Here is a 24,122-nt window from a genome sequence, read left to right as displayed (position 1 = left end):
CTCTACTGATCCTTATCTGACATTGCCTCAGTGTCACCCTCCCCTACTTTCCCTGCCACAATAGTTTCAGAGAAAACCAGCTAAAACCTAAGGTTTAATTAAGATCCAGCCTCATAACAATACAAAATGTCCAAATTTCAATTAAAAAAATCACTCAAAATACGAAGGACCAGGAAGATCTCAAACTGAATGAAAAAAAAAAGAAAATTAAAAGATGCCAACACCAAGCTGACAGAGACATTAGAATTAATCTGACAAAGATTTAAAGAAACCATGATTTTTAAAAAAATGCTTCAATGAGAAATTGTGAACACATGGAAAATAAATGAAAGTATAGACAATGAAAATATAGAAAGCCTCAGCAAGGAAATAGAAAGTCCTGGCATATAGAAGCTATAAAAAAAGAACCAAATGGAAATGTGAGAACTGAAAAATTAAAAGCTCTGGGTGGTGTCAACAGAATGGAGAAAAGGAATCTGTGTTAAAAAAAAATCTGTGAACTAGAAGATAAAACAACAGAAATAAATCAGAACGACAGAGAAAAAATAGACTAGAGGGGGAAAAAATAAGGGAACAGAATGTAGTATGCTGAAAAAAAATAGTCCTCAAAGGTATGTTCACTTCCTAATCACCAAAACTTATAAATATTATCTTATGTGGCATAACAGTGAATATTATTTTGTATGGCAAAGTAAGTGATTGAGTTAAGGATCTTGAGACAGGAGATTACCCTGGATTATTCATGGGGGTCCAGAATGCCATAATGCATATCTTTATAAGTTAGAGGCAGAGGGAGATAAGACACACACAGAGAAAAAGGCGATGTAAAGATGGAGGCAGAGATTGGAGTGATGTGGCCTTGAGCGCAAGAAACACCAAGACATGACCAGCAGCTCCAGAAGCTTGGAAGAGACAAGAAATGGGCTACTCCAGGGTCTCTGGAGGGAGCACAGCCCTGACAACACCTTAAATTCAGACTCCTGGCCTCTAAAATTGTGAGAGAATAAATTTCTGTTGTTTTAAGCCACAAGTTTGTGATGATTTGTTGGAAGCCAAAGGAAACTAATACAAAGAACCTGAGAGACCTGTGCAGCTATGGAAAAGATGTAATGTTCATGTCATTGAATTCCCAAAGAGGATAGGGATGAAAAAGTACTTGAAGAGGTAGTGGCTGAAAACTTCCCAATTTTGGCAAGAGATGTGAACCCACAGATTGAAGAAGCTGATCAAAATGAAAACAGGATAAACCCAAAGAAATCCATTCAAAACTGCATCACATTAAATTTCCCAAACGCAAAGGATTTGAAAGCAGTCAAAGCAAAATGACATCTATAGGAGAAAATTCAAATGACAGTGGATTTCTTATGAGTAATAATGGAGACCAGAAAGAATTGACACAGCATTTTTAAAGAACTGAAAGAAAGGAACTGTCAAGCCAGAATCCTATATTTGGTGAAAATATCCTTCAGGAGTAAAGGGGAAAATCAGGACAGCCTTAGATGAGTAAGACATAGAATTTGTCACCAGGAAACCTATTCTTAAAAAAAGGGCAAAAGGAAGTTCTCTAAATAGAAGAATCAGGAAAGAAGAAAGAATATGGGTAAATATAATAAGCTTTCCTTCTCTTGATTTTTCTTAATTATGTTGAACTGTTGAAGCAAAAATTATAGCATTGTCTGATGAGGTTCTAAATATATTTAGAGAAAATATTTTAAAGAATTATACTGTAAATGGGGAGGGTAAGGGATGTAAAGGGAAGTAAGGTTCTATACTTAGCTCAAACTCATAAAATGACAGCAATAGAACATGATAAGTTGTGTATATATAATGTGAAACCTAGAGCAACTACTAAAAAAGCTATACAAAGAGATAAACCCCAACTATTGTAGATAAATAAAAATGCAATTAAAAAAACATTCGAGTAACCTACAAGAAGGCAAGAAAAGAAAACAGAAGAATGAAATGGCAAAATTATAGAAGCAGAGAACAGAGCCCTGGTTGCCAGTAGTTAATGAGAAGATGGGAGTGAGAGGGAAGTTGGGTGTGTTCATAAAAAGGATTATAATGATAGAAATGTTCTGTATCTTGACTGTAACAATGTAAAGATCCTGGTTGTGACATTGTACTTAGTTCTGCAAGATATTACTATTTGTGGAAACTTGGTAAAGAGTAAATGAGATCTCTGCATTATTTCTTACAATGCATAAGAATCTACAATTTTATTAAAATAAAATTTAATTTAAAAAAACAAAAGAAGCATAGTGTTTTATGATATGAGAAGGTTATATTGAATTCAAATTTCAGTGTCCAGAAATCAAGTTTTATTGGAAGAAAAAAATTGGTCCGCAACTGAGAAAACCTATCTTAAGCTCAGTTGAATAGAATTAGATTAATTTGATCTATAACCTAAATTCCTCCTTGTCATGTAACATGATAAACTCAAAGGTTCTGGAGATTAGGTGAGGAGTAGACATCTTGAGGCAGGGGGTGTCATTATTCTGCCTACCACAGGTAGTATGCTATCAGCACCTGTCAGTCACTCCATAGCAATACATCAAGATATTTCTCATTTCTTTTTACGGCTGCCTAGGTAGTTATGCCACAGTGCATTCAATCGGTCACCTATTGATGGACATTAGGTTTGTTTCCAGTCTTTCAGCTTGAATACCTCAATGAATAACCTTGTGCATATGTCATTTCATATATTTGTCAATGTATCTTTGGGATGGATTTCTATTAGTGGTATTGCAGGGACAAAGGGTAAACTTATGTAAGGGATTTTGCTACATTTCATTATTTTTCCTAATAGGGATTGTACTATTTTGTGTTCCCATTGAAAATGTATGCGTTCCTCTTTCCTCATTAATAGGGTATATTGTCAAACTTCTGGATTTTTGCCAATCTGATAAAATGACTAATGGCACCTCAGCATAGTTTTTAGTTTGTATGTTTATATTTTGAGTGAAGTTGAGCATCTTTACAGACATTTGAGGGCTGCTACAGTTTCTTCTACAGTTTCTTATTCTGTCAACTGTTGTTTTGCCCATTTTCTCCATTGGGTTATTGGTTATTTTCTTCTTAGGAAATATTTTAGGAACCCTTTATTTATTAGGGATATTAGTCCTTTGTGATATGTTGCAAACATTTTTCCAGTGTGTCATTTGTCTTCTGACTTTTGTTTATGGTGCTTTTTGATAACCAATTTATTTTATTTTTATTTAGTCAGATTTATCAATTTTTTTATTGCTTTTGGAAATTGAGGCACGATTAGGCAAGGTTTCCCTGTTCCCAGATTTTAGAGTCATTACTCATGTTTCTCCTAATACATGTATATTTTTTACATTTGGTTTTTGGATCCATTTGGAATTTATCCTGATTGCGATGTGTGATGCGAGATATTAAATCAATTTACTTTTGACCAAATAGCTATCAGTTGTCCCAACACAACTTATTTACAAGTCCTTCATTTCCCCCATTGATTGGAGATGCCACCATCATTTGCTAAATATCCATATGTACCTAGGTCTATTTCTGTCCTTACACAATATCACACTGTTTAATTGTAGAGGCTAGAGGCTTTATAACGTGCTAATATCTGATTAGGCTGTCCCTCACCATTGTTCTTTTTCAGAGGGTATCATGGCTATTCTCATTTTCCCATAAGAACTGTATAATCGACTTGTCTAATTCTAGAACAATATATGTCGATACTTTTATTTTAGAAAATTGACTTCTTCACTGAGTCTTTTGAGCCAAGACTATTATTAGCCTTTTTGGCATATGACTTTCTATTTGTCTAAGTATACACTTGATCTTTTAGGAGGTTTTCCCCATACAGGTTTTGCGTATTTTTTCCTAAGGTTATTCGCTTATTCCCAATTATTCTTTCTTTTCTTTTTCTTTTTTTTTGTTTTTTGTTTTGTCGTTATTGTAAATTCGGTATTCTCTTCCATTATATCTTGTGACTTTATCACTGTTTATTTGTATATAGGAACGCTATTGATTTTAGTATGTTAATTTTATATCTTGCTACTTTTCTAAATGATCTTTTAGTTTTCCCACTGTACTCTATGGGTTTTCAGATGTATAACCGTTATCAGCGCATAAGAGAGAACCGTAGAAGGTGAAAAAACAGGCAGAAACCACCAGATTGACCCTTAGGAAGTGTGTGTAGAAGAGGTCCCTTCTTGAGTCGGGAAGGAACTCGGGGAGAGCATCCCTTTGAGGCATCTTAAACATCAAAGGTGCAGAAACCCAAATAAAAGTGAGAGTGAAAAAGCATGGGATTTCTCTAGCACAGATAGGCTCTCCAAGCCTCGACCACCCATCGGTTCTGGACAAGTGGGGATACTAGCCTGCCGACGAGGAGCAGAAGGAGAAAATAATATCGTGAAACCGCGGGCCTGTCAATCCTCAGCGGCCCTCTCGCGTGGGCGAGCGGGAGAACTACCGAGTGGTGAGTCCCTCCTGCCCCTTTCTTAAAGCGGCGGCGGCGGAAGTGAGCCGGTGCTCCGCACTCAGCGGCCGCTTCCGGCCTTTGTGGGTCGCTCTTGGTGGTTTCCGGTTCCGAAGCGGTTGGAGGCCTCAGCCACTTTCCCGCGGGAGAGAAGCGTATGCTGGCCTCTTAGGGCTGCGGGTGAGCGATCCTGTGCCGCGGACGCGGCGGGCGGTGTGCTACGCTGTCCTTGGCGCATGCTGGAGCGGTGCGGTCTTGCCCAGGTGGGTTCGCGAGAAGCTCCCTGACGCAGAAGCCAGCCCCCACCCTTTGGATAGTGGGTCTGAGCCCGCGGATGAGGGAGAGACCCGGCTGTGCGCCCCATATCTCCCGGGCTTGCCTCGCGCTATTTACCTTTCTTGAATTCTGTGCCTTCTGACATTTCTGAACACTCCTGGGTCATACACGCCGACCGGCGTCCTAGGGCCTCTTTCCTGGGCCTCCCTGCCTCTAGATTTAGAATCACAGAACGCGAGGGTGGAAGAGAGCCTTAAAGACCAATGTCTTCTGACTTTTTGATTGATGAGTGAAGAACGAGGAGCAGAGAGATTAAGTCCCTGAGGGAATAAATTCATGTGACTTTACTGCTTTTATGACTCCGTGATTTCCTTTAGACATCTCGGTATTTAAAAGATTTAAAAAGTAATCAAGGATGTCTCAACCTTTTTTTTTTATTTGTTTGCTCTAAATATTGGCTTATTCCATTTAATTGTCCTTTTTTCTATTACTAAGTGGAAATGTTTCCTACCAAGTCTTACCGTTCTTTAAGTCCTGAAACAACTTAGCACCTTTTACTCACTTTCTCTTTAAATCAGTCTATTCTATTCTTGAGTTTTTTTAAATCAGAGTACAGTATTTCCCTGAGTATAGTAAATTAAGTTGGAGGCGGCTTTCTAAGTGCATATTTAAATTCTTAGAATTTGCAATTTTTGTGTATGGTGTAGTTTGTGTTGATGATGGCTTCTTCCTCAGTTCCTGCCAGAAAGAGACGGCACAGGAGATCTTGCTTGAAGCATTGATAAGTTTTTGCACAGCTGTGATGGCATCTACTTGGTCTATCCAGGACAACAAGGACCAGGATGAACTTTTGGAAGTAAAGATAGAGGAAGAAGAGGTGGAGGAGGAACCTAAGTATACTGCCAGACAGGATCAGAACCTGCAAAAGAACAATACCCATAGCAGAGAGGTCTTCCGACAGTACTTCAGGCAGTTCTGCTACCAGGAAACATCTGGACCCCGTGAGGCTTTGAGCCGACTCCGGGAACTTTGCCATCAGTGGCTGAGGCCAGAGACCCACACCAAAGAGCAGATTCTGGAACTGCTGGTGCTGGAGCAATTCCTAACCATCCTGCCAGAGGAGCTCCAAGCCTGGGTGCAGGAACAGCATCCAGAGAGTGGGGAAGAGGTGGTGACTGTGCTGGAGGATTTAGAGAGAGAGTTGGATGAGCCAGGATATCAGGTGAGAACAAAGATGTGGTTTCTGTTTGAGAAAAGGTGAATTATGGATTTCTAGACCAGAGTGAATCCTAACATTTCACAAAATGTATTCTTGACACTTTGGTGCATCAGAAAGGGGCCTGAGTATCACAGAACATTGTTTAACATAGTCTTATCTTATTTATATCTTTTCTGTAGAAGCATCATGTATTTCTGTACTAAGCTTCAAAATTCTGTTTGATGAAATGCTGCCCAGAAACATTAGAAACAGAAGACTTCTAGGACAGAGTGAAAATGTTAGAGAGATGATGGTAAGCAGGGTGGGCAGCAGCCTCTTGAAAGCGGCATCACTTTTGCTGCACAATACAAATGATTAAGAAATAAGTTTTTGCGGATATATCCACAGCCTTGTCTCCATTAAAGGATTAAAAGATGGAGAAATTAAAGTCACCATCTCAGAGGAATGAGATGTAGGAGCAGAGTGGAAAGTTAGGAGGGAGGGGCAGGGCAGGGAACCCATATTTCTTTGAGTAATTGAAAGCCCAGTTAAGTTGGAAAGGTGAGATGTAAGAAGAAGAGTTGAGAACAGAGAGTCCAGGACCTTGAATATCAGCCTCTGGAGTTTAGATTTTATTCTATAGGACAGAAGCTCCTAATCTGTTCTGAGTCTAAATAAGTTTTACTAACACCAAGATACAAAAAAGAACCAAATTATGTAGGACTGTTTTGTTTTGTTTTAACATCGATTAAAGACAGGTTTTCAACCGGTGGCAATTTTGTACCGCAGAGGGCATTTGGCAATGTGAAACATTTTTGATTGTCTTAACGGCGGGACGTACTACTGGCATCTAGTGGCTAAAGGGCAGGGATGCTGCTAGTTATCTTACAGTGGAAAGGACAGCCTTATACAACAAAAAATTATCTGACCCAGCATGTCAGTAGAACCAAGGCTAAGAAAGGTTGGTATAGAGAGTATAGCCAGTGAAATAATAAAAAGGGAGTATAATCTAGCATTGAAATACAAAGACTAAAGAGGGAAGGAGCATGTGGCAAAAAGATCTAAGTTTGAAATAGGGTTATGAAAGTGTGACTGCAAAGGAAGAGGCAGGTCTTAGGTAAGAATTAATTGAAAATGATGGCAGGATAGAGGTATAAAAAGGAATAAAGAATGGAGAACTGTTTACTGAGCAGTCTATTCTAGGCTAAGCACTAGGGATTTCAAACTTGAAAGACCAGCGTAATGGAGACACTCCTAACAGAGTTCAGGTTTGTAGGGGAAGGTGGATTTTGGGAAAAGTTCATTCATTCAGCAGCTGTTTATTGACTGTGGTTTCCTAGGCACTGGGAACGCACCAGTGAACAAAGTATAGGGGTTGTTGCTCATATGTTGATAGATTTTAGTCTACACAGAGGAGACAGTAAACAAAAGATCAACAAACATATAATACAGCAGGTGGTCAAAATTTCTATATTTTTAGAAACAACAGTAAAGCAGAGAAAAGGAATAGTGAATGAAATTGAATAATGGATGAAGATTGTGCTGTTTTCAATAGACTGGTCAGGGAAGAATTTTCAGATAGGGTGACATCTAGAGCAGAGATCTGAATTAAAAGAGCAAGCCATGCAACCATCTAGGATAAGAGTGTTCAGGCAGGGGAAATATCAGTCTTAAGGTGAGAATGTGCTTGTCAGAGATATGTTTGTCAAGGAGGAGATGAAATCAAATAGTTATATGGAGATCAAACCATGCAAGGGACTTGTAGGCCATTATAAGGAGTTTGGATTTTATTCTGAGACTGAAAGTCATTGGAGAGTTTTGAGCAGAAGCGATATGACAAATTTTAACGTAATCACTTTGGCTGCTATGTTGGGAAAGTTCTACATTGGGGCTGGTGGTGGGGATAGGGGAGGCATAGGGGACAAAGTTAGAAACAGGGAAACCAATTTAGGAGGCTTTGGCTATAAGCAGTAATCCAGGCAAAGAGATGCTGGTGGCCCTGACTAGGATAGTAGCAGTGGAAGTAGTGAGATGTGGTTGGATTTTGGGTACATTTTGAAGGTAGAGCTTGAGAGGATTTGTTTCTGTATAGGTTGCAGGATATGAGAGAAAGTGAGTTAAAGATTATGTAAAGGTTTTTTGTCTGAACATCAGGTAGAATGGGTTTGTTGCTCACTGAGATGGTAAAGATTGGGAGAGAAATAGGTTTGGAGTAGAGGGACAGGGATCAAGAGTTAGGTTTTGGATGTGTTAATTTTGAGATTGCTCTTAGAATCCAGATGGAAAGTTTGAGCAAGCAGCTGGATATAAAGTGTTGAGATTCAGTGGGGGGGATCTGTGCTAGAAATATAAAATTGGAACTTGCCAGAATATGCGTGGTATTTAAAGCAATGAGACAAAAAGGGATCATCAGGGGAGTAACCAGCAGTAGAAGCTGGGGGAGTGGCGAGGGAGGTAGGAAGAGAACCAAAAGAAAGAATGGGATTCTCAGGTACAGGCAAAAGTAATTTGGGTTTAATCATGTTGATATTGTATTGCCAACCAGCCCTTTACCTTGAGGCTTGCCCGGGGGTAGCTAGTGGCGTTTACAGCTTGATTTATGAGGCCTAGCCAAAGATCCTGGGACAGAAGGCGCAGTTCACTGTACTGGCCTTCTTTTGCTTCCACCTCCCCAAAATTTGAAGTTTCAAAACATCTCTTTCTGTACATCTGAGATATTATTCTTTTGATTTTGGCTCTTACTCTGAGGGAGAGATTACAAAATGAAACTATGTCAGGGAACTAGAACCAGTGTGTGGTGATTTCTTATTTACAAAATTTAGCCATTGAAGAGGATGAGGAAGTTAATTTGAGGGCCTGCCATATGCCAAGGCCCTGTGCAGGGTGTTTTACATACATGATGTCGTATAATCTCAGAGTAATTTCTAGCCCATGGTGACAGAGCTACTAAACTATGAAACAGAGCAAGTAATTAGAGTGATTCCAGATCCCTGCTTTTTATAATACCATTCTGGGGGAACCTGTTACTTTTAAATGCAAGAGGAAATGGGCCATGGAGGTATGGAAGCTACAGAATGGCTGAAATTGCTGAGTAAATGAGTTAATTGAAGAAGCAAAGGTCAGAGGGAAGCAGAAAGGGATGAGATTGGAGGCAAAAGTAGAGATACAAGCCTTGAAAAAGAAAAGACATCTTCACAACTAGGGAGAAGCCCGTGCCCCGCAACTAAGACCCAGCACTGCCAAAAACAAATTAATTAATTGAAAGAGAGAGAGAGAGAAAACAAGCAAGCAAGCAAGCTCTTTCTCTAAGATAGAAGGGAAGGAGAAGAGTATCAGAGTAGAGATAAAGTGAAGGGAAGATGATTTTTTAAGATGATTGTAATCTTAGATAAATAGAAAATAAGATCATCTCTCCAGAAAAAAGTGGGATGGGGACCCCAGAAGAGCAGAGTCTATTAGGAACAGCTTTTGGGGTAAATATGGAAGAGATTTCTCTCCTTTTCCTTTTTTACCTTCTTTCTCCTTCCTTCTCCTACCCTCTTTCTTTTCTTCCTCTTTCTACTTTGTTCCCTTCTGCCTTTCTTCATAATTTCTCTCCATTATTTCCCTTTACTTTTCCCCTTTCCTTTCTTTCTCACTTGTGTTTTAATCCCCCTAAGTTCTTTTCTGCCTCTTTTTACCTTCTTTTCCTTCTCATTTTTCTCTTTTTCTTTCTCTCTTTCACATCTCCATTTCTTTGAGCATAGACAAAGAAGTAAAAGGGGCACAATCAACATTTTTTAACATTAAGAATAGGGGAAATTACTTACAGCTGGGAAAGGGAGGATATCCCAGAGGAGGTGACATTTATATTGGCCTTGAAGAATGAGTAGGATTATGGTAAGCTGATATCTGGAAAGACGTTTATTTCAAGTTTCAGAGAGCTGGGTGCTACTGCCATGTATAGTATACTCTTTTGTTTAATGTTATAGAGCGAGTAGCTCAGCTGTATCTCATTTACCTCAGGTCTCAGTCCACAGTGAGGAACAGGAAATGTCCCTGCAGGAGATGGTACCTCTAAGAACAGGACAAGAACCCAGAATGTCTCTCCTGTCCTTGAAAGCCCAGCGCAAGTGTGAATCTCCAGAACTTGAAGCCCAGCAGAAGCAAGGTAAAGAAGAAAGACCCATCGTGGGAGGAAGGGGAAGGTGGGGCTAACACAGGCCACTGGGGCTCTTTTGTACTTTGTGTTGTTTCTGATCATTAAAGTCAGGAAAGTCTCTCTAGAAATCTGATGGCTCATGCATAGACCTCAGGCAGCCTGGTTTGTCACTCTACAGCTCTTTTTTTATATTAATATTTTCTAAATTGTGGCTGTATTTTATTTGAAATCACTTAGTTTAGTCCTTCTGATAGTTATTTTCCTCTGTACTGACCTCCCTGCTATTTTTAGCCTTTATCCTACCAGACAGTACCGCTGTCTTCCAGTTCGACTATTTCCTGCCTCCTTCAGTAAATAAATCTTTGCTCCATCATGTCTGCAGCTAACTCTCAGATGGTTCAGGGAAAAAAATATATATATGTGTATATTACTCTTATAAAGAGGAGTAATAAAGCAAATGTGGTAGAATGTTCAAAGTTGGTGAAGGGGTGAGAAACTTGGTATCTTCCTTATTTCTACTTTATTTTTTTTCATTTAATTTTTTTAAATAGGTGAAAATTCACATGGTTCAAAAAATAATAATTTAAAGTTACCCAGTGAAAAGTTTTTATTCCACTCAATTTCCCTAGCCATTGGGTCTCCTTACCACTATTCTGAAATAGCTTGTTGCTGTTACTAGTTTCTTATGTGTCCTTCTAGAGATTTTTTTAACCACATGTGTATATTTTTCATATTCAAATATATTTTCCTCTCTTTATCACTAAGATTGTAGAACCTTGCATTTTTTATTTAACAGCTGCTTAATATTAAAATGTATGGATATATCACACAATTAATTTACCCTTCCCCTGCTAATAACGTGTAAGTTGGCCCCACTCTTTTACTAAACAGATAGTGCTGTGACAAATAACCATATGTGTGAGTGTATCTGTAGCATAAATTCTTCTATGTGGAATTACTAGGTCAAAGGGTTTATATATATAGTTGTAATTTTTATATATATTGTCAAATTGCCCTCTATAAAGCTTGGATCAATTTACACTCCCACTGGCAGTGTATGATATCCATGTTGTGAACACAGTGTTATATCAAGCTATTGGTAAATCTGATGGGTGAAAATTATACTCAGTATTGTTTAAATTTGCTTTTCCTTTATTGTGAGGTGGCATATTTTTTTGATATTTAAGAGCTATTGTGTTTCCTTTCCTAGAAACCATCGGTTTTTTTCTTTGCCCACTTTTCTATTGGGTTATTGTTCTTTTCCTTAACAGTTTTTGGAGTGCTTTATTAGTCTGTCCTATATTCTAGTGCCATGTTACAGTCATGCAGGAACTCTAGATTTTTATATAATATTTCATTTGTATTATTTTATGTTGCCTAATGAAGTTGCTGTTTGCTGTCACAAGAAACTAGTTAACATTTATGATCCATTTTTAGTTTCAGATGTTGAGCCTGGAAATGAGTATAGGAATTTAAAGCAAGAAGTTTCTGAAGAAGTGAAACCATGTGAGAATATATCTAGCAAATTTGAAAATGAAATGTCTCAGTCAGCTAGGTATGAAAAAACATATGAACCTGAAGAAAAAACAGGAGAGCTTTCTGGATGCTCCAGGGAAGATAAACATCTTACATGTGATGAAAATGGAGTAAGTTTGACTGATAACTCAGACCTTTCTGAACACCAGAGAATCTGTCCAGGAGAAAAGCCTTATGAATGTGATGACTGTGGGAGAGCTTTTAGTCAACACTCATGCTTCGTAGAACATCAGAAGATCCATACTGGAGACAGGCCCTACAAATGCGAAGAATGTGGAAAAACTTTCCGTGGGAGAACTGTGCTTATTCGACACAAAATAATACACACAGGAGAGAAACCATATAAATGTAATGAGTGTGGCAAAGCCTTTGGCCGGTGGTCAGCTCTTAATCAGCATCAGAGACTTCACACAGGAGAGAAACACTACCACTGTAATGAATGTGGCAAAGCGTTTAGCCAGAAAGCAGGCCTCTTTCACCATCTCAAAATCCACACAAGAGACAAACCTTATCATTGTACTCAGTGTAATAAAAGTTTTAGTCGGCGTTCAATTCTTACCCAGCATCAAGGAGTTCATACTGGGGCAAAGCCCTTTGAGTGCAGTGAGTGTGGAAAAGCCTTTGTTTATAACTCGTCCCTTGTTTCCCATCAGGAGATCCACCACAAAGAAAAATGCTATCAGTGTAAGGAATGTGGGAAGTCCTTCAGTCAGAGTGGGCTTATTCAGCATCAGAGAATCCACACTGGGGAGAAACCCTACAAATGTGATGTATGTGGAAAAGCCTTTATTCAGAGGACAAGTCTTATAGAACATCAACGAATTCACACTGGAGAGAGACCCTATAAATGTGATAAATGTGGGAAGGCTTTCACTCAAAGATCAGTCCTCACGGAACATCAGAGAATCCACACCGGAGAGAGGCCCTACAAGTGCGATGAGTGTGGGAATGCCTTCCGAGGAATCACCAGCCTCATTCAGCATCAGAGAATCCACACTGGGGAGAAACCCTACCAATGTGACGAATGTGGCAAAGCCTTCAGACAGAGGTCAGATCTTAGTAAACACCAGAGAATCCGTAATAGAGGTGGTCCCTATAAATGTAAAGAGTGTGGGGAGTTGTTTAGGCAGAACTCAGCTCTTACTCAACATCAGACTACTCACAAAGGAGAGAAAGCTGGTTCTGTGTGATGACTGCAGGGAAGCTGTCCCACAGAGTGCAGGCTGGAGAGAAAAACTAGCTCTGAGGTGATTTAGGACAACATGTTAGTCACTATTGCTATAAGGAAACCTCAAATATTTCATAAAAAATCCAGTATGTGCTGCCCATTTCATTAGGTGCTGTGGAGAACAAAAAGCATAACACCAGATTCCTTCTCTCAAAGGGCTTACAACCTTCTTTGGGATATATAAGGTCTACCTGTTTAGTTAAGACTATAGGACAGTAGAATTGATGCACAAAGTAGTGTAGAATTAAAGTGACATTTGGCAAGCAGTAAGTGCTATAAATTTGAAGGACACATCACTGTTGCCTGAAGTAGTCAGGAAAGATTTCATTTAAGATGAAGGTTTGATGGAGGTATATGAAAGGCAAATGGGAGAAAACATATAGGATAGAACAAACATAAGCAGAGTGCATGTATTTTGAAAGTATCAGTGACAAGACTAACCAACCTAAAGTAGAGAGTTCATTCAAGTTGGGCAGTTGATGGCATTACATTGGAAATATAGCTTAAGGACAGACTCTGGGAGGGTTAGAATGCCAATAATTTCAGCTAATACTTTGACACTTACAAAGCACTTTTCTCATTGAATTCCTAAAATGTTTCCGTAAAGTAAAATTATTCTCCATTTTAAAAATGAGGATATTCTTGCTTATGGAGATGGTGACATAGCTACAGTATCACAGAAAGGAAAAGACTAGCAGCTTAAGTGCAGGTTTCTGACTTCATTACACAGTGATTCCTCAACATCAGAATCACCTGTGGAGCTTGTTTAACATACCTGAGTCGCACTCACAGATACTATGCTTCATTATGTCTGAGATGGGGATTGAGAATCTTCATTTTTATAGCTCCACAGTCACCTGATAAACTCTCAAATTTGAGAAACATTGCACTGAATCACTGCTACCTTCGTGGTTGCCAGTGAAGTGAGGAAGCATGAACACAGGCCACTGCAGATTTTTAGCATGAGGAAATCCCCTCACGGGATGTGTGCCACCAGCTGTTTACAGTGAACAGGGAATTGGACCATCATGCCTACAAGCTAGGTCTTCAAGATGGCCTTTCTATCCCTTCAAATTTAAATGTCTCAAAAAAGACTGACCTATATTCCAAGGTTCTTCTGCATGCAAGGCTTGTGTGTGTGTGTTTAGTTAGGGGAGTGATGTTGGTGTTCTTCCCTGTTCACACCTCCCATTTTTCCCACCTCTGTAGTTACCATTGTTTTCTGAATTCCCTAATAATTTCTCGTGAGAAATGGCTTACAATTTTTTGGTTTGTATACCTCCTTGAGCACATAAAAGAGTCAAAGATTAGTGATTCTTCCCCTTAGGGCTTCAGAAAAAAACAAATCAACCAAAAGCTGGTTGACATTACCCCTATATTACTGAGTAAACAATTCTGTTTTTGATGAGAACCTGTGATGATTACTGTAGTAGATAGCAGGCAAGCCACAAAGAAATACACACAACTCCTCGTCTGTTTAGCTTTTTATTTACGAAAGTCATATTTGACCTCTACCAAGACGTCCTTTTATTTCTTTCCCTTTCTACCTTGCCACAGCAAACTCCACAACTTCTAGGACTACCTTCCCACCTCACCCTACACAACTTCAGTCATCTCCCCTCACCTCTTGCTGGTCATTGAGTTTGAAGTAGTGAGACACTGACAAAAGAGGAAGGGGAGAAAAAAGAAGGGTAATCACCATTCTTTAACTGCTTCCAGCTACCTTTCTGCCCAGCCCAGTCTTTACCCCATCTCCCCACTCCTATAATATACTCTACCCCCATTTCCCTAGTGCCCTTGTCTCTTGCCCCTCTGTCCATAATCCCTTATATAGGACATATGACTATCATCACTGGCTTGGAACTGGAAGAGTCCCTAGTCCTATAGAAATATATATGTTCCTAGCCTTCTAAGTTGTAATTGTGCACACATTTTCCCATAAAAATGATAATGGTGTTAGTACTATAATTGAGGCATATTATGAGTCAAATTGGCTTTCGGGATTAAAATTTACATTGACTGTGGGAAAACTTTCTGAGTTCACAACATAGGAAAGCAAATGAACATTTAAAAAATTCATTCACAAGTTTGGGACTGTTTAGGCTTTTTCGTAAGACCAACATTGGGGTTGTGCACTAGGCATTGAGGCAGCTAGGATTGGAAACCTAATTTTTTATGTCCAGGAGACTAACAAGGATCCTAGAACTGAGCCTGAGAGCTGTGTAGCTATAAGTATATGAGGCCTATTCCCTGCCTAAGGTTACCCTATCTCAGATTTCTCTCATGCAAACTTATCTCTTTGGAGGGGACTTGACTTAGTGAGAAGAGCCTTGATGAAAACATCTCTTTACCAAACTGATCCTGTCTATACTTGTCATCTAATCTGATTTCACAAGCATGTCTTCTGAACTGAAATTGCCCTTAATAGTAATGTCAGAGCCTCTCTCTTTAATCTGACTGCTCAGTGGAATGCAATCGTTACTTTAAACTTGCTGTCTACTCTCTATGGCATTACTTGCAGTCTCTCCAGTTCATCTTCTGCTTCACCTGTTCTCTCAGTGCACACAGCTTCCTCCATTTGCTTCTAACCCTCAAGTAATATTATAAAGGAACCAAAAACAAAAACCCAGAACAATGGAGTATGCCTATTATTTAGAAGAGTACAGTTCATAACGTTTAAAAATAAATGTGGAGGTTTTGTTTTGGTTGTTTCTGGTGCTTAAATACAGTTGTAGTACCAAAAACAATGGTGGAGTGGCATAGGGTTTCCAGGTAGGCATCAAAGGGGGGTCAAACTAGTCCAAGATAAGGAGAAGATATAAGGTTACTATCTGAAACTAAATTGGCAGCACAGAAAAGTTGAAGGCCCTGAGGGGCAAGTGGAGGATGTGACATGTTAGATATGGAATTGGGGAGTGCAGTGAACAGAGAATGCCTTGAGATGAAGTCAAGAGTGCATCTTTATGTATAAAGATGTGGTGTGACGATGACAGGATCTAGGAAATCAGGGTCTCTTGAAGCTGTTCATCTATGTGGATTTTTAAGTCATCAATAACAGGAGGCAGGATGGAAAGAAAGAATATGAAAGTGAAGCAAGTCCACAAGAGAAGTAATGGCAGTTAGTAATACAATAGCCAGATAGAAAAACTTGTAAAACTCAAAGTGAATCATGAAGCAGCAGCTTAGAAATAACATTAAGGATGAGAATAAGATTGACTAGCTTCTCTTTTCTAATTGATTGAAGGTAAACAAGATACTGAGTGTTTAAGGCAAAAAGCACCTGGAGAGGTTGGGGGAGAAGCAAATTTCTAAAGCAATGAAAAGTGAAGTGAGCTTAAACATGGGCTTTGGATGAAAAAGTAACTTGACAGTCACAAAAGGGTTCCAGAGAGTGTAATAGAAAGGGACTGTGAAGGGAAGGAAGATGGGCCCCCTCTGAAAACAAAAAAAACAAGGCTGTTGAGCAGTGCTCTGCGATTGAGAAATCTCATGGGCATGGTGAGGATGGAGGTGGAGAGCAATCAGATAGAAGCACTTAGAAAAGCTCTGCTCTCCTGTTCTCAGAACAGAAGCAGCCTCTTTTATTAGTATCCAGTGATTGAGAATAGAGTTGACAGTCAAAACGAAGTCATTATTATTGGCAATCTTTAGAGGAAAGGATTTATTAACAGTGTTATGTAATATTAACTGCTTACTAAGGGCCAGACATTACTAAATGCTTTACTCACATTATTTCATTTTTAGCTAGGGAAACTGAAATCGATAAAGCTGCTTGAGGTCACAGAGGTGTATGTGTTGGGACCAAGATATGAACTAAGCAGTTCCAGAGCCCACTCTTCCTCTGTTTATTTCAGATGAACGAACTGCACGTTGCAGTGGTATTCAGTGCTTTGAGTCATTACTTATAGAAAATTTTCAACTCCTATCACTATTCTGGAAAATACTTAAGAAAATCCAGAGTCCTGGGTCTAAACACCAAAGGTAATAATATCCCCATCCTCTTGCATACTAAATCTTGGATGAAGTTTGGGCCAGTGTAAATATCAGCCCTAATTCCTGTTGCCTGCACAATGAGGGTGTCTGCAGGAGACATTTCACTTTAAAAATGGGCTCTTTATAAGAAAGGATCACACTCCTAACTGAGAACCATTATTCTCTGCAATCTGATACAATATGGGATATCTGACAGTCTAATATAAATCATAAAGATTAGAAAGATGTCCCCATTATGGATCTGTCCAATAATTCACTATGGATATACTTTTGATGAGGGTTTTTAAAAGTGTTTTTATGTTTGTAGCTAGTACCACCTCTTGGATTAAGATAAGTATATATTATATAAAATAGTTCTTTCAGATGCCCCTCCTGACTCCACAAGCCCTGAATTTATGTGAGCAACAAGTGTTTGTTTAACATAGGGATAATCATTTTGATAACCTTTAATTGAATTTTTTCAACTTTCAACCTTTCACACTGAAAATTTTACATTTTAAAGCCCCTCCAGCAGTTCATCATTTTATTAGAATTTCTTTGGGTCCTCTCTTCTTCCAAATGTTTCTGGATGTGACTGGTAAGGAGTTCTTGCACATTTCTTATACATAGTGTTTTTATATCATATTTATATATAAAAAGTAGGTATGGATGTATTTTATATAAAATATATTTTGTATTTAATTTTTATTTTATAAATATACTTGTATTAAATATATATAATTTGATTTTGACAATGCCAACCACGATAAGTATTTTCAACTCCTCAGTTGATTAGTTCCCTAGCTCACATTGTGAGATCATTTTTGAGAGCCAGCCGTTATCCCTTGATTTCTCGCAAACAGTTGATTCTCTTCCCACACTTATAAAAGACCTTTTCCAGGTCTGAAAACCCCTCAGTCAAGGCTCCCAGAGTTTTCACCCATCACAGTTTAAGGTGATCTTTGCGGGGCGGGTTGCAGGCAGTGGGGAATATATGTTTGCTCTACCAATCTTCCGAAGCCCAAATGGCCTGGTCCTGGGTGTCCCAAGGATTCCTAAGAGGAGGCCATTTGTTACCTCTGATTTATGCAGATCTTCATTAAGCTTCATTAAGATATACATTAAGCTTGCTATGTATATCTTACTTTTTGATCTAGTGCCTCAGCTCAGCCTACTGAAGTGAAATATTTAAGAGTAGGTATCTCACCATTTCATCCTTGATAAAGAAGGAGGAGGCAGTTTAGGAACTTTACAGCTTGCTGTAGTCAAACTCTAGCTGAGTGACTGGGCAAGATAGTTGATCTGAGTTTCCTCATGGTATGAAATATCCATAATAGTACCTACCTCTACCTGGGGAGGCACAGACCTAGGGAGGATAATAGTGATATGGATAAATGGGTTTTATACAAAGTGCTTAGAATAGTGCTTAGCACCTAAGTGCTTTATAGCCGTTTGCTATTGTTTTATTGCTGTGGGCTCCCAAATGCGTTGCCTCTAGATGTTCCAGCCCCAGGCCAGAAATTACCTGCATCCACGCTGCATCTTTCCCAGAACTGCTGCATTGTTTCTGCAGGTGTTAAAGCTCCCTCTCAGGTCTACTTTTACTTTCTTACCTTGGAAACTAAGGAACAGTGGCCGGCAGGAGACAAACATCGCCTAAACTGGCAAGGAAAGATTCTCCTATGTTTTGTCTCCACCCCTGTTAGTTATCGGAGATAACTAGCAGCCCAGGGGCTTCGCTTTTTGTCTTTGGAGCTGCTCTTCTGAAAGTTCTGCCGCGGGAAGGCGGACCCTGGGCGGGGCTTGCCGCGCCTCAGCCTCACAGCGCAGGCCCCTGGAGCTACCTGACCCAGCAGCCCGAGCCTGCGCTGCTCAGCAGGGGCGGTGATGCAGCTAGGCGACCACCGAGAGGAGAGAACCTCCAGGTTCCTAGAGAAGACCGAAGGGTGAGGCCGTTGTTGACAGCCGCAGGCCTGGAACTGCCAGCTTTTTCGGCTTTTGTGTCCTAGGCGGTTGTGGTCGCGGGGTCGTGGACTCGCGCTTCGACTCAGTGTGTGATCCGGCCCTTTAGGGACTTCGATGTTCAGTCTGATGATTGAGTTGCAGGCGAAAGTTAAAGATGGCTTCCAAGTCTTGAGTTGTGATAGGTTATTGGGGCTATCGAGAAAAGGGAAAGTCTGAAATCCCAATTTGGTAAAAAGGATAGTTGGGTTCTTTTAAGATGATGTCACTCATGACTCTGCCTAGAATAAATAGGAACACAAGGAAAGACATAGAATCCACTTACTGGTTGTGTGACTTTTAGCAAATTACTTTATCCCTCTGCCTCAGTATCATTCATCTGTTAAGGGGAATGGTAAAATCTACTTAGATAAGTAAATTCACAGTCAATTTTCAATAAATATTAGCCCTTATTTTCTGATCTCTGATGTTCTTTACCGTTTGGGATTCTCAGAAGGAGAGAACCAAAGGGAAGGGGGTCATGGTCTTTCAAGCTTTATTAACTTAAACGTTTAGGACATAAGATTTTAGTAGATAGTGCTAGCTAATAATTTGCAGCCACTCCCTCTCTCTTCTAATTTTTTTTAATTTTCTGACAGAGTTCCATTTTTATTTCAGTGCATTGCCAGGTAAGTGAGTTCTTGGGTAAGAGCTAAATAAAATTTAGACTTTCTGTTAACAGTGTTGTTTTATGCCTCAGGAAGAAGACTAGCTACAAGGAAATACTGCTGAAAAATCAGTGTGAACCCCAAGCTGGAGTGAATCTTCTCCTGAGCTCGCTCATTCCAGAATGGCAGTCCTCTTGCAGGAAAGATCTCTAATAGTGACTTATGGTAGAGGGAGAGGGCTGTGCCTGGGACCAAGAATCAGACTGGCAAAACAAAATCTTTCTTCCAACTTTAAGTTGTTGCTACCAGGGGATAGATACTTGGACTTCACAGGGCTGTCAGAAGACTTGGAGAGCTCTACCCACAGATGCTGAGCCCAGAAATACAGACCAAGGAGCAGGAGCTGAAGCAGGTCCTGATCTCTGCCTGGAGAGCTGCAGACCTAGGGAGGATAATACCCAGAATGTGAGAAGAGGCATCAGTTATGCTGGAGAAATTGAAGAGACAGCTTGAAGGACAAGCCGTCAGGTGGGAAGGGTTGGGAGGATCATTTATGGCTTGACTAGTGGAAGGCTTTAGGAATAGCATAGCAAAACAACTTTAGGATCCACCAGATGTGTCTGGGGCCATAAACCAGTATCCTCATGGCCTTTAATTCTCCCAGCTATTCATGTACACCTCTGGAACCTTCTCTGTCTATAGTGGAGTTTTTTGTTATTTGGGTGTTTTTAACTGAGGGATTAGCTTCAAATTCAGTTTTCCAAGACTATCTTCATCCCATTTCTTTTAGGGCCCAGATAGAACAAGGATAGGACAAGATATGCTTATGGCAAGACAGTACCTTGGAGTCAAAGGTGTCAGGTCCAGCCTGTTAAGACTCTAAGTTTAACTCTCACATTATTGCCTTATGAAATGGAAAGCAGATGAGAAGGAATGTCTGCAGAGAAAAAAAGACATCCTTGAAAGGAAGCTTTTTAGAACTCTTGTTAATAGTGTCCTTTCCCTGGAAACCTTGCCCCTACCTGTCTCCTCTTCGCCCAGTTCTTTAGGTAGAAACTCTTAGTCATATTTGGGAGGTGTTTGTGTTTTGTTTTGTTATTGTTTTGACTTATTCAACTCCTTTAGCTTCAAAATGTTTTTCTTCTTATCTTTTAATCCTGAATATTACCTGAAAAAGTTATTTTCCCCACTGTAATTTTTCCTGATTTTACTGATTTCCCTGCATCAAAACAGTATGCATTTTGAAACTGATCTACCTTTTGCTTCAAGTTAACTTTTATTATATGCCATTGTTTGTTGATCCATTTAACAAACATTTATGGAGCACAAGTGGCCTAGGTACATTTCATTTGGTGTAAATGGTACTTTTAACTACCCTTTAGCAAATTAAAATTTCTCTTGGTTTCATGATATTCCCTTTTTTTCAATCTCTGGATTCAAACTGATCTGTTAACTTTTTTGATTATACCTTCCTGATTCTTTGTCACATTTTGTGAGAAAATTCTCTATGCTCGTCTAGTCTTTTTCTGTCCAGCTGCCTCTTCTCAAACTGGAACCTCACATGCCTTCTTGCGTGCTTTTCAAAATTGAATTGACAGTTTAGGGACACTGGAAAGGCATGCACTTTAGGTAAAACTGGGTTTATTTTTATCACTGTTTCTCATCATAAGTCTCATGATCTCAGCAGAAGAGACAACTGACATTTGAATTGTCTGTGCATTTTTTTTAGATGGTGTTACTGAGAATGAAAATAAGGACTTGTCTCCAACACAAAAATTCTGAAGATGCTAAATCATGTGGGGGTTATCTGTAGAATTACAACATCAATGCAGTAAGTTAGTAAAAGCTTTAGTTACTGGTGAGTCATTACTCAGCATTAGGGAATACATACCAAAGGGAATGTCTTTGGAGAGCAACACGTTTGGAAAGGCTTGTTTACAGTGGGTCCCTCCTTTTCCACTAGGAAATCCATCACAAGGGAAAATGCTATCAGTATAAGGAATGTGGGAAAGCCATATTTGACTCAGCCACAGCGGCCTTATTTGACATCAGAAAATCCACACGAGCAAGAGACTGCATAAATATGATGACTGTAAGGAGGCCTTTATTCAGCATAGAAACCTTATAGAACTGTATGTGAAGGAAGTAGGAAGGCCTTCACCCAGAAGTCAGGACTGATTGCACTGGAGAATCTACATAGGAGGTAGATCTTATAAACGTAATGAATGTGGAAATGTTTTCCACAGAATCATCAGCATTAGTCAGTATTGGAGAAATCACACTAAAGAAAAACTGACAGTGTAATGAGTATGGAAAAGTCTTCAGACAGAGGTTGGACCTTAGTAAACATCAGTGAATCCATATTAGGGAGACTCTTATAAATGAGAAGATTGTGGGAAGTTGTAATGGACAGACATCAAGCCTCAACAATAGACTTTCCACAGTATTGGAAAATTAATATAATTAATGTAAATGGACAAGATGTATGGGGAATGGGTATCTAAAATTGCCCATTGTAGCCATTGAAAACATTCATGAATGTCTCAAGTCAAGAAAAGGAAAAGTCAGAAGTTCTTTTCTCTTCCCAAAGGAGTCTATATAAACATAAGCAACCAGGACTTCTGAAATTAAAATGTTTTCCTGCATCCCTGGACTTGTGATACTGTCTCTGAGATGATTATCTGTTTACTGGGGACATGTTATTTTCCCATGCCCACTCTATTTGCATATCTTAAATTAATTCAACAAGTGTAGACAGTATTGCCTACTATTTGTTGTAAATATATATATGTATATTTATATATAATTTTTATGGGCTAAATAGGCTTGTATGAGTACACCAGGACATAAAAATGACATTTTTAAAGTTTCAATAAACATACTGAAAAGAACCACATCATTGAATTGTTGAACGTTGGCTACTTTCCTAAATTTGGCACTGCCTCTGTGTTCTCCCAACACAAAGCCATATAGGTGTTATTCACAGAGTATATATTTCCCAGCTTTAGTTTATTTTTTTTTTAAGATAGAAAAAGATATTTCATATATAGCTTATTGACAGATAATAATAGAAGTATTTTCCCTTATAGATAACACATAATATAATATCCTAAAGGCTAATACTTTAATTTATTTATTATTCTTTTCAGTTCTAAAACCTACAGGCTAAAAGAGGAAAGAATCTTTAGAAGCTCTTCTTCAGTAATTTGGCAGTGTAGCCAAATCTCTATGAAAATGAGGCTTATGGATTTTATAGTAGGTCACTAAATATAGGAACCACAGATTTCAAAACTTTGCAATGATTATTTCACAACTAGAAGTTTAAATCTGATATATATGCCTAAATCTTCTGAATGTGTATTAATGGTCACTATTTTAAAAGATGGACTGCGTTCTATAATAAGCTTTTCCAGCATCTATAGAAGCTACATTATTTTTTTCCCTTAACTTTATTATTATCTTGTATTACATGAAAGGATTTCCTAATATTGTACCAACCTTGCATTCCTGGAATAAATTTCACTTAGTCATGCTGTTTTCTTAATGTGTTAATGGGTTCTGCGTGCTTATATTTTATTTAGTACATTTTTATTCAATATTTATGTAAAACTGGTCTGTAATTTTATTCTGTATTTTCCAGGTTCAGGTTTTGACTTTAATTGCATCATAAAAAGGACTAAGTTTTTGATTATTTTTTAATGCCCTAGAACAATTTGTAAAGCATTGAAATTATCTGGTCTTTGAAAGTTGAATTCTGTGTAAAACCATCTGGGCTGGGTACTTTTTTGTGAGAGTTCCTTGGTAACTTCTTTTCTATTTCTCCTACAAAAATGGTCTATTTAGGCTTTCTGTTTATAATGGAGGTCAATTTTGATAATCTATTATTTGCTTAGAAAACTCTCCATTTTGTCTAGATTTTCAAATTATTTGCCTAAAATCTGCAATATAATCTGTTACGACTTTTTAAACAGTTTTATTGAGAGAAATTGATACACAGTATATGATTCAACACGATAGTTTTTTGTTGTTGTTAAGGTAATGTTAGTTTTATAACATTGTATGTCTCGTGTGTGCAACATTATATTTCTGCTTACCTTACAGTGTGCTTACCACCAAAAATTTAGTTTCTATCCATCATCATATGGTTGATCCCTTTACCCATTTCACCCGCCTGCCCACTCCCTCCCCTCTGGTAGCCACTACTGTGTTCTCTGTTTGATTTTGTTTGGTTTCACTTTTTCATTTATTTTGTGTTTTGGGGGTTTCTTTGTTTTTTATATTTCACAGATGAGTGAAATCATACTATATTTCTCTTTCTCCTTCTGATTTATTTCACTTAGCATATCAGAAATAGCAAGATTTCATCTTTTTCTATGGCTGAGTTGTATTCTATTGTGTGTGTGTGTGTGTGTGTGTGTGTGTGTGTATATATATATATATCACATCTTCCTTATCCATTCATTAGTTGATGGACACTTAGATTGTTTCCATGTCTTGCCTATTGTAAATAAATGCTAAAATGAACATAGGGGTGCATATATCTTTTCAAATTAGTGTTTTCATATTCTTTGGGTAGGTAACCAGAAGTGGGATAGCTGGATCATATGCTAGTTCTATTCTTAATATTCTGAGGAATCTTTATACTATCTTCCATAGTGGCTGCACCAATTTACATTCCCACCAACAGTGCACAAGGGCTTCCTTTT

At 38.7% G+C, this 24,122-nt stretch overlaps 1 protein-coding gene across 2 annotated transcripts; it reads left to right on the top strand.

Annotated features, from left to right (window-relative positions):
• The first annotated feature begins 4,589 nt into the window (after positions 1–4,589).
• On the top strand, positions 4,590–23,781 carry ZSCAN12 (zinc finger and SCAN domain containing 12). Of its 2 annotated transcripts, XM_057699972.1 has the most exons (6): positions 4,590–4,719; positions 5,468–5,954; positions 9,936–10,080; positions 11,509–12,655; positions 19,509–19,944; positions 21,146–23,781. In XM_057699972.1, the coding sequence occupies exons 2-5, from the start codon at positions 5,535–5,537 to the stop codon at positions 19,627–19,629; spliced, it is 1,833 nt and encodes a 610-aa protein (XP_057555955.1). In that variant the 5' UTR covers positions 4,590–4,719; positions 5,468–5,534; the 3' UTR covers positions 19,630–19,944; positions 21,146–23,781. The 2 variants fall into 2 exon arrangements, with proteins under 2 accessions (XP_057555955.1, XP_057555954.1); XM_057699971.1 differs by lacking the exons at positions 19,509–19,944; positions 21,146–23,781 and having other exon boundaries at positions 11,509–12,797.
• The last annotated feature ends 341 nt before the right edge of the window (positions 23,782–24,122 follow it).

This window comes from Hippopotamus amphibius, chromosome 11, assembly GCF_030028045.1.
Source record: "Hippopotamus amphibius kiboko isolate mHipAmp2 chromosome 11, mHipAmp2.hap2, whole genome shotgun sequence".
NCBI lineage: Eukaryota > Metazoa > Chordata > Mammalia > Artiodactyla > Hippopotamidae > Hippopotamus > Hippopotamus amphibius.
Note: the sequence above shows the minus strand (reverse complement) of the source record. Positions and strands in the feature narration are given on the sequence as shown.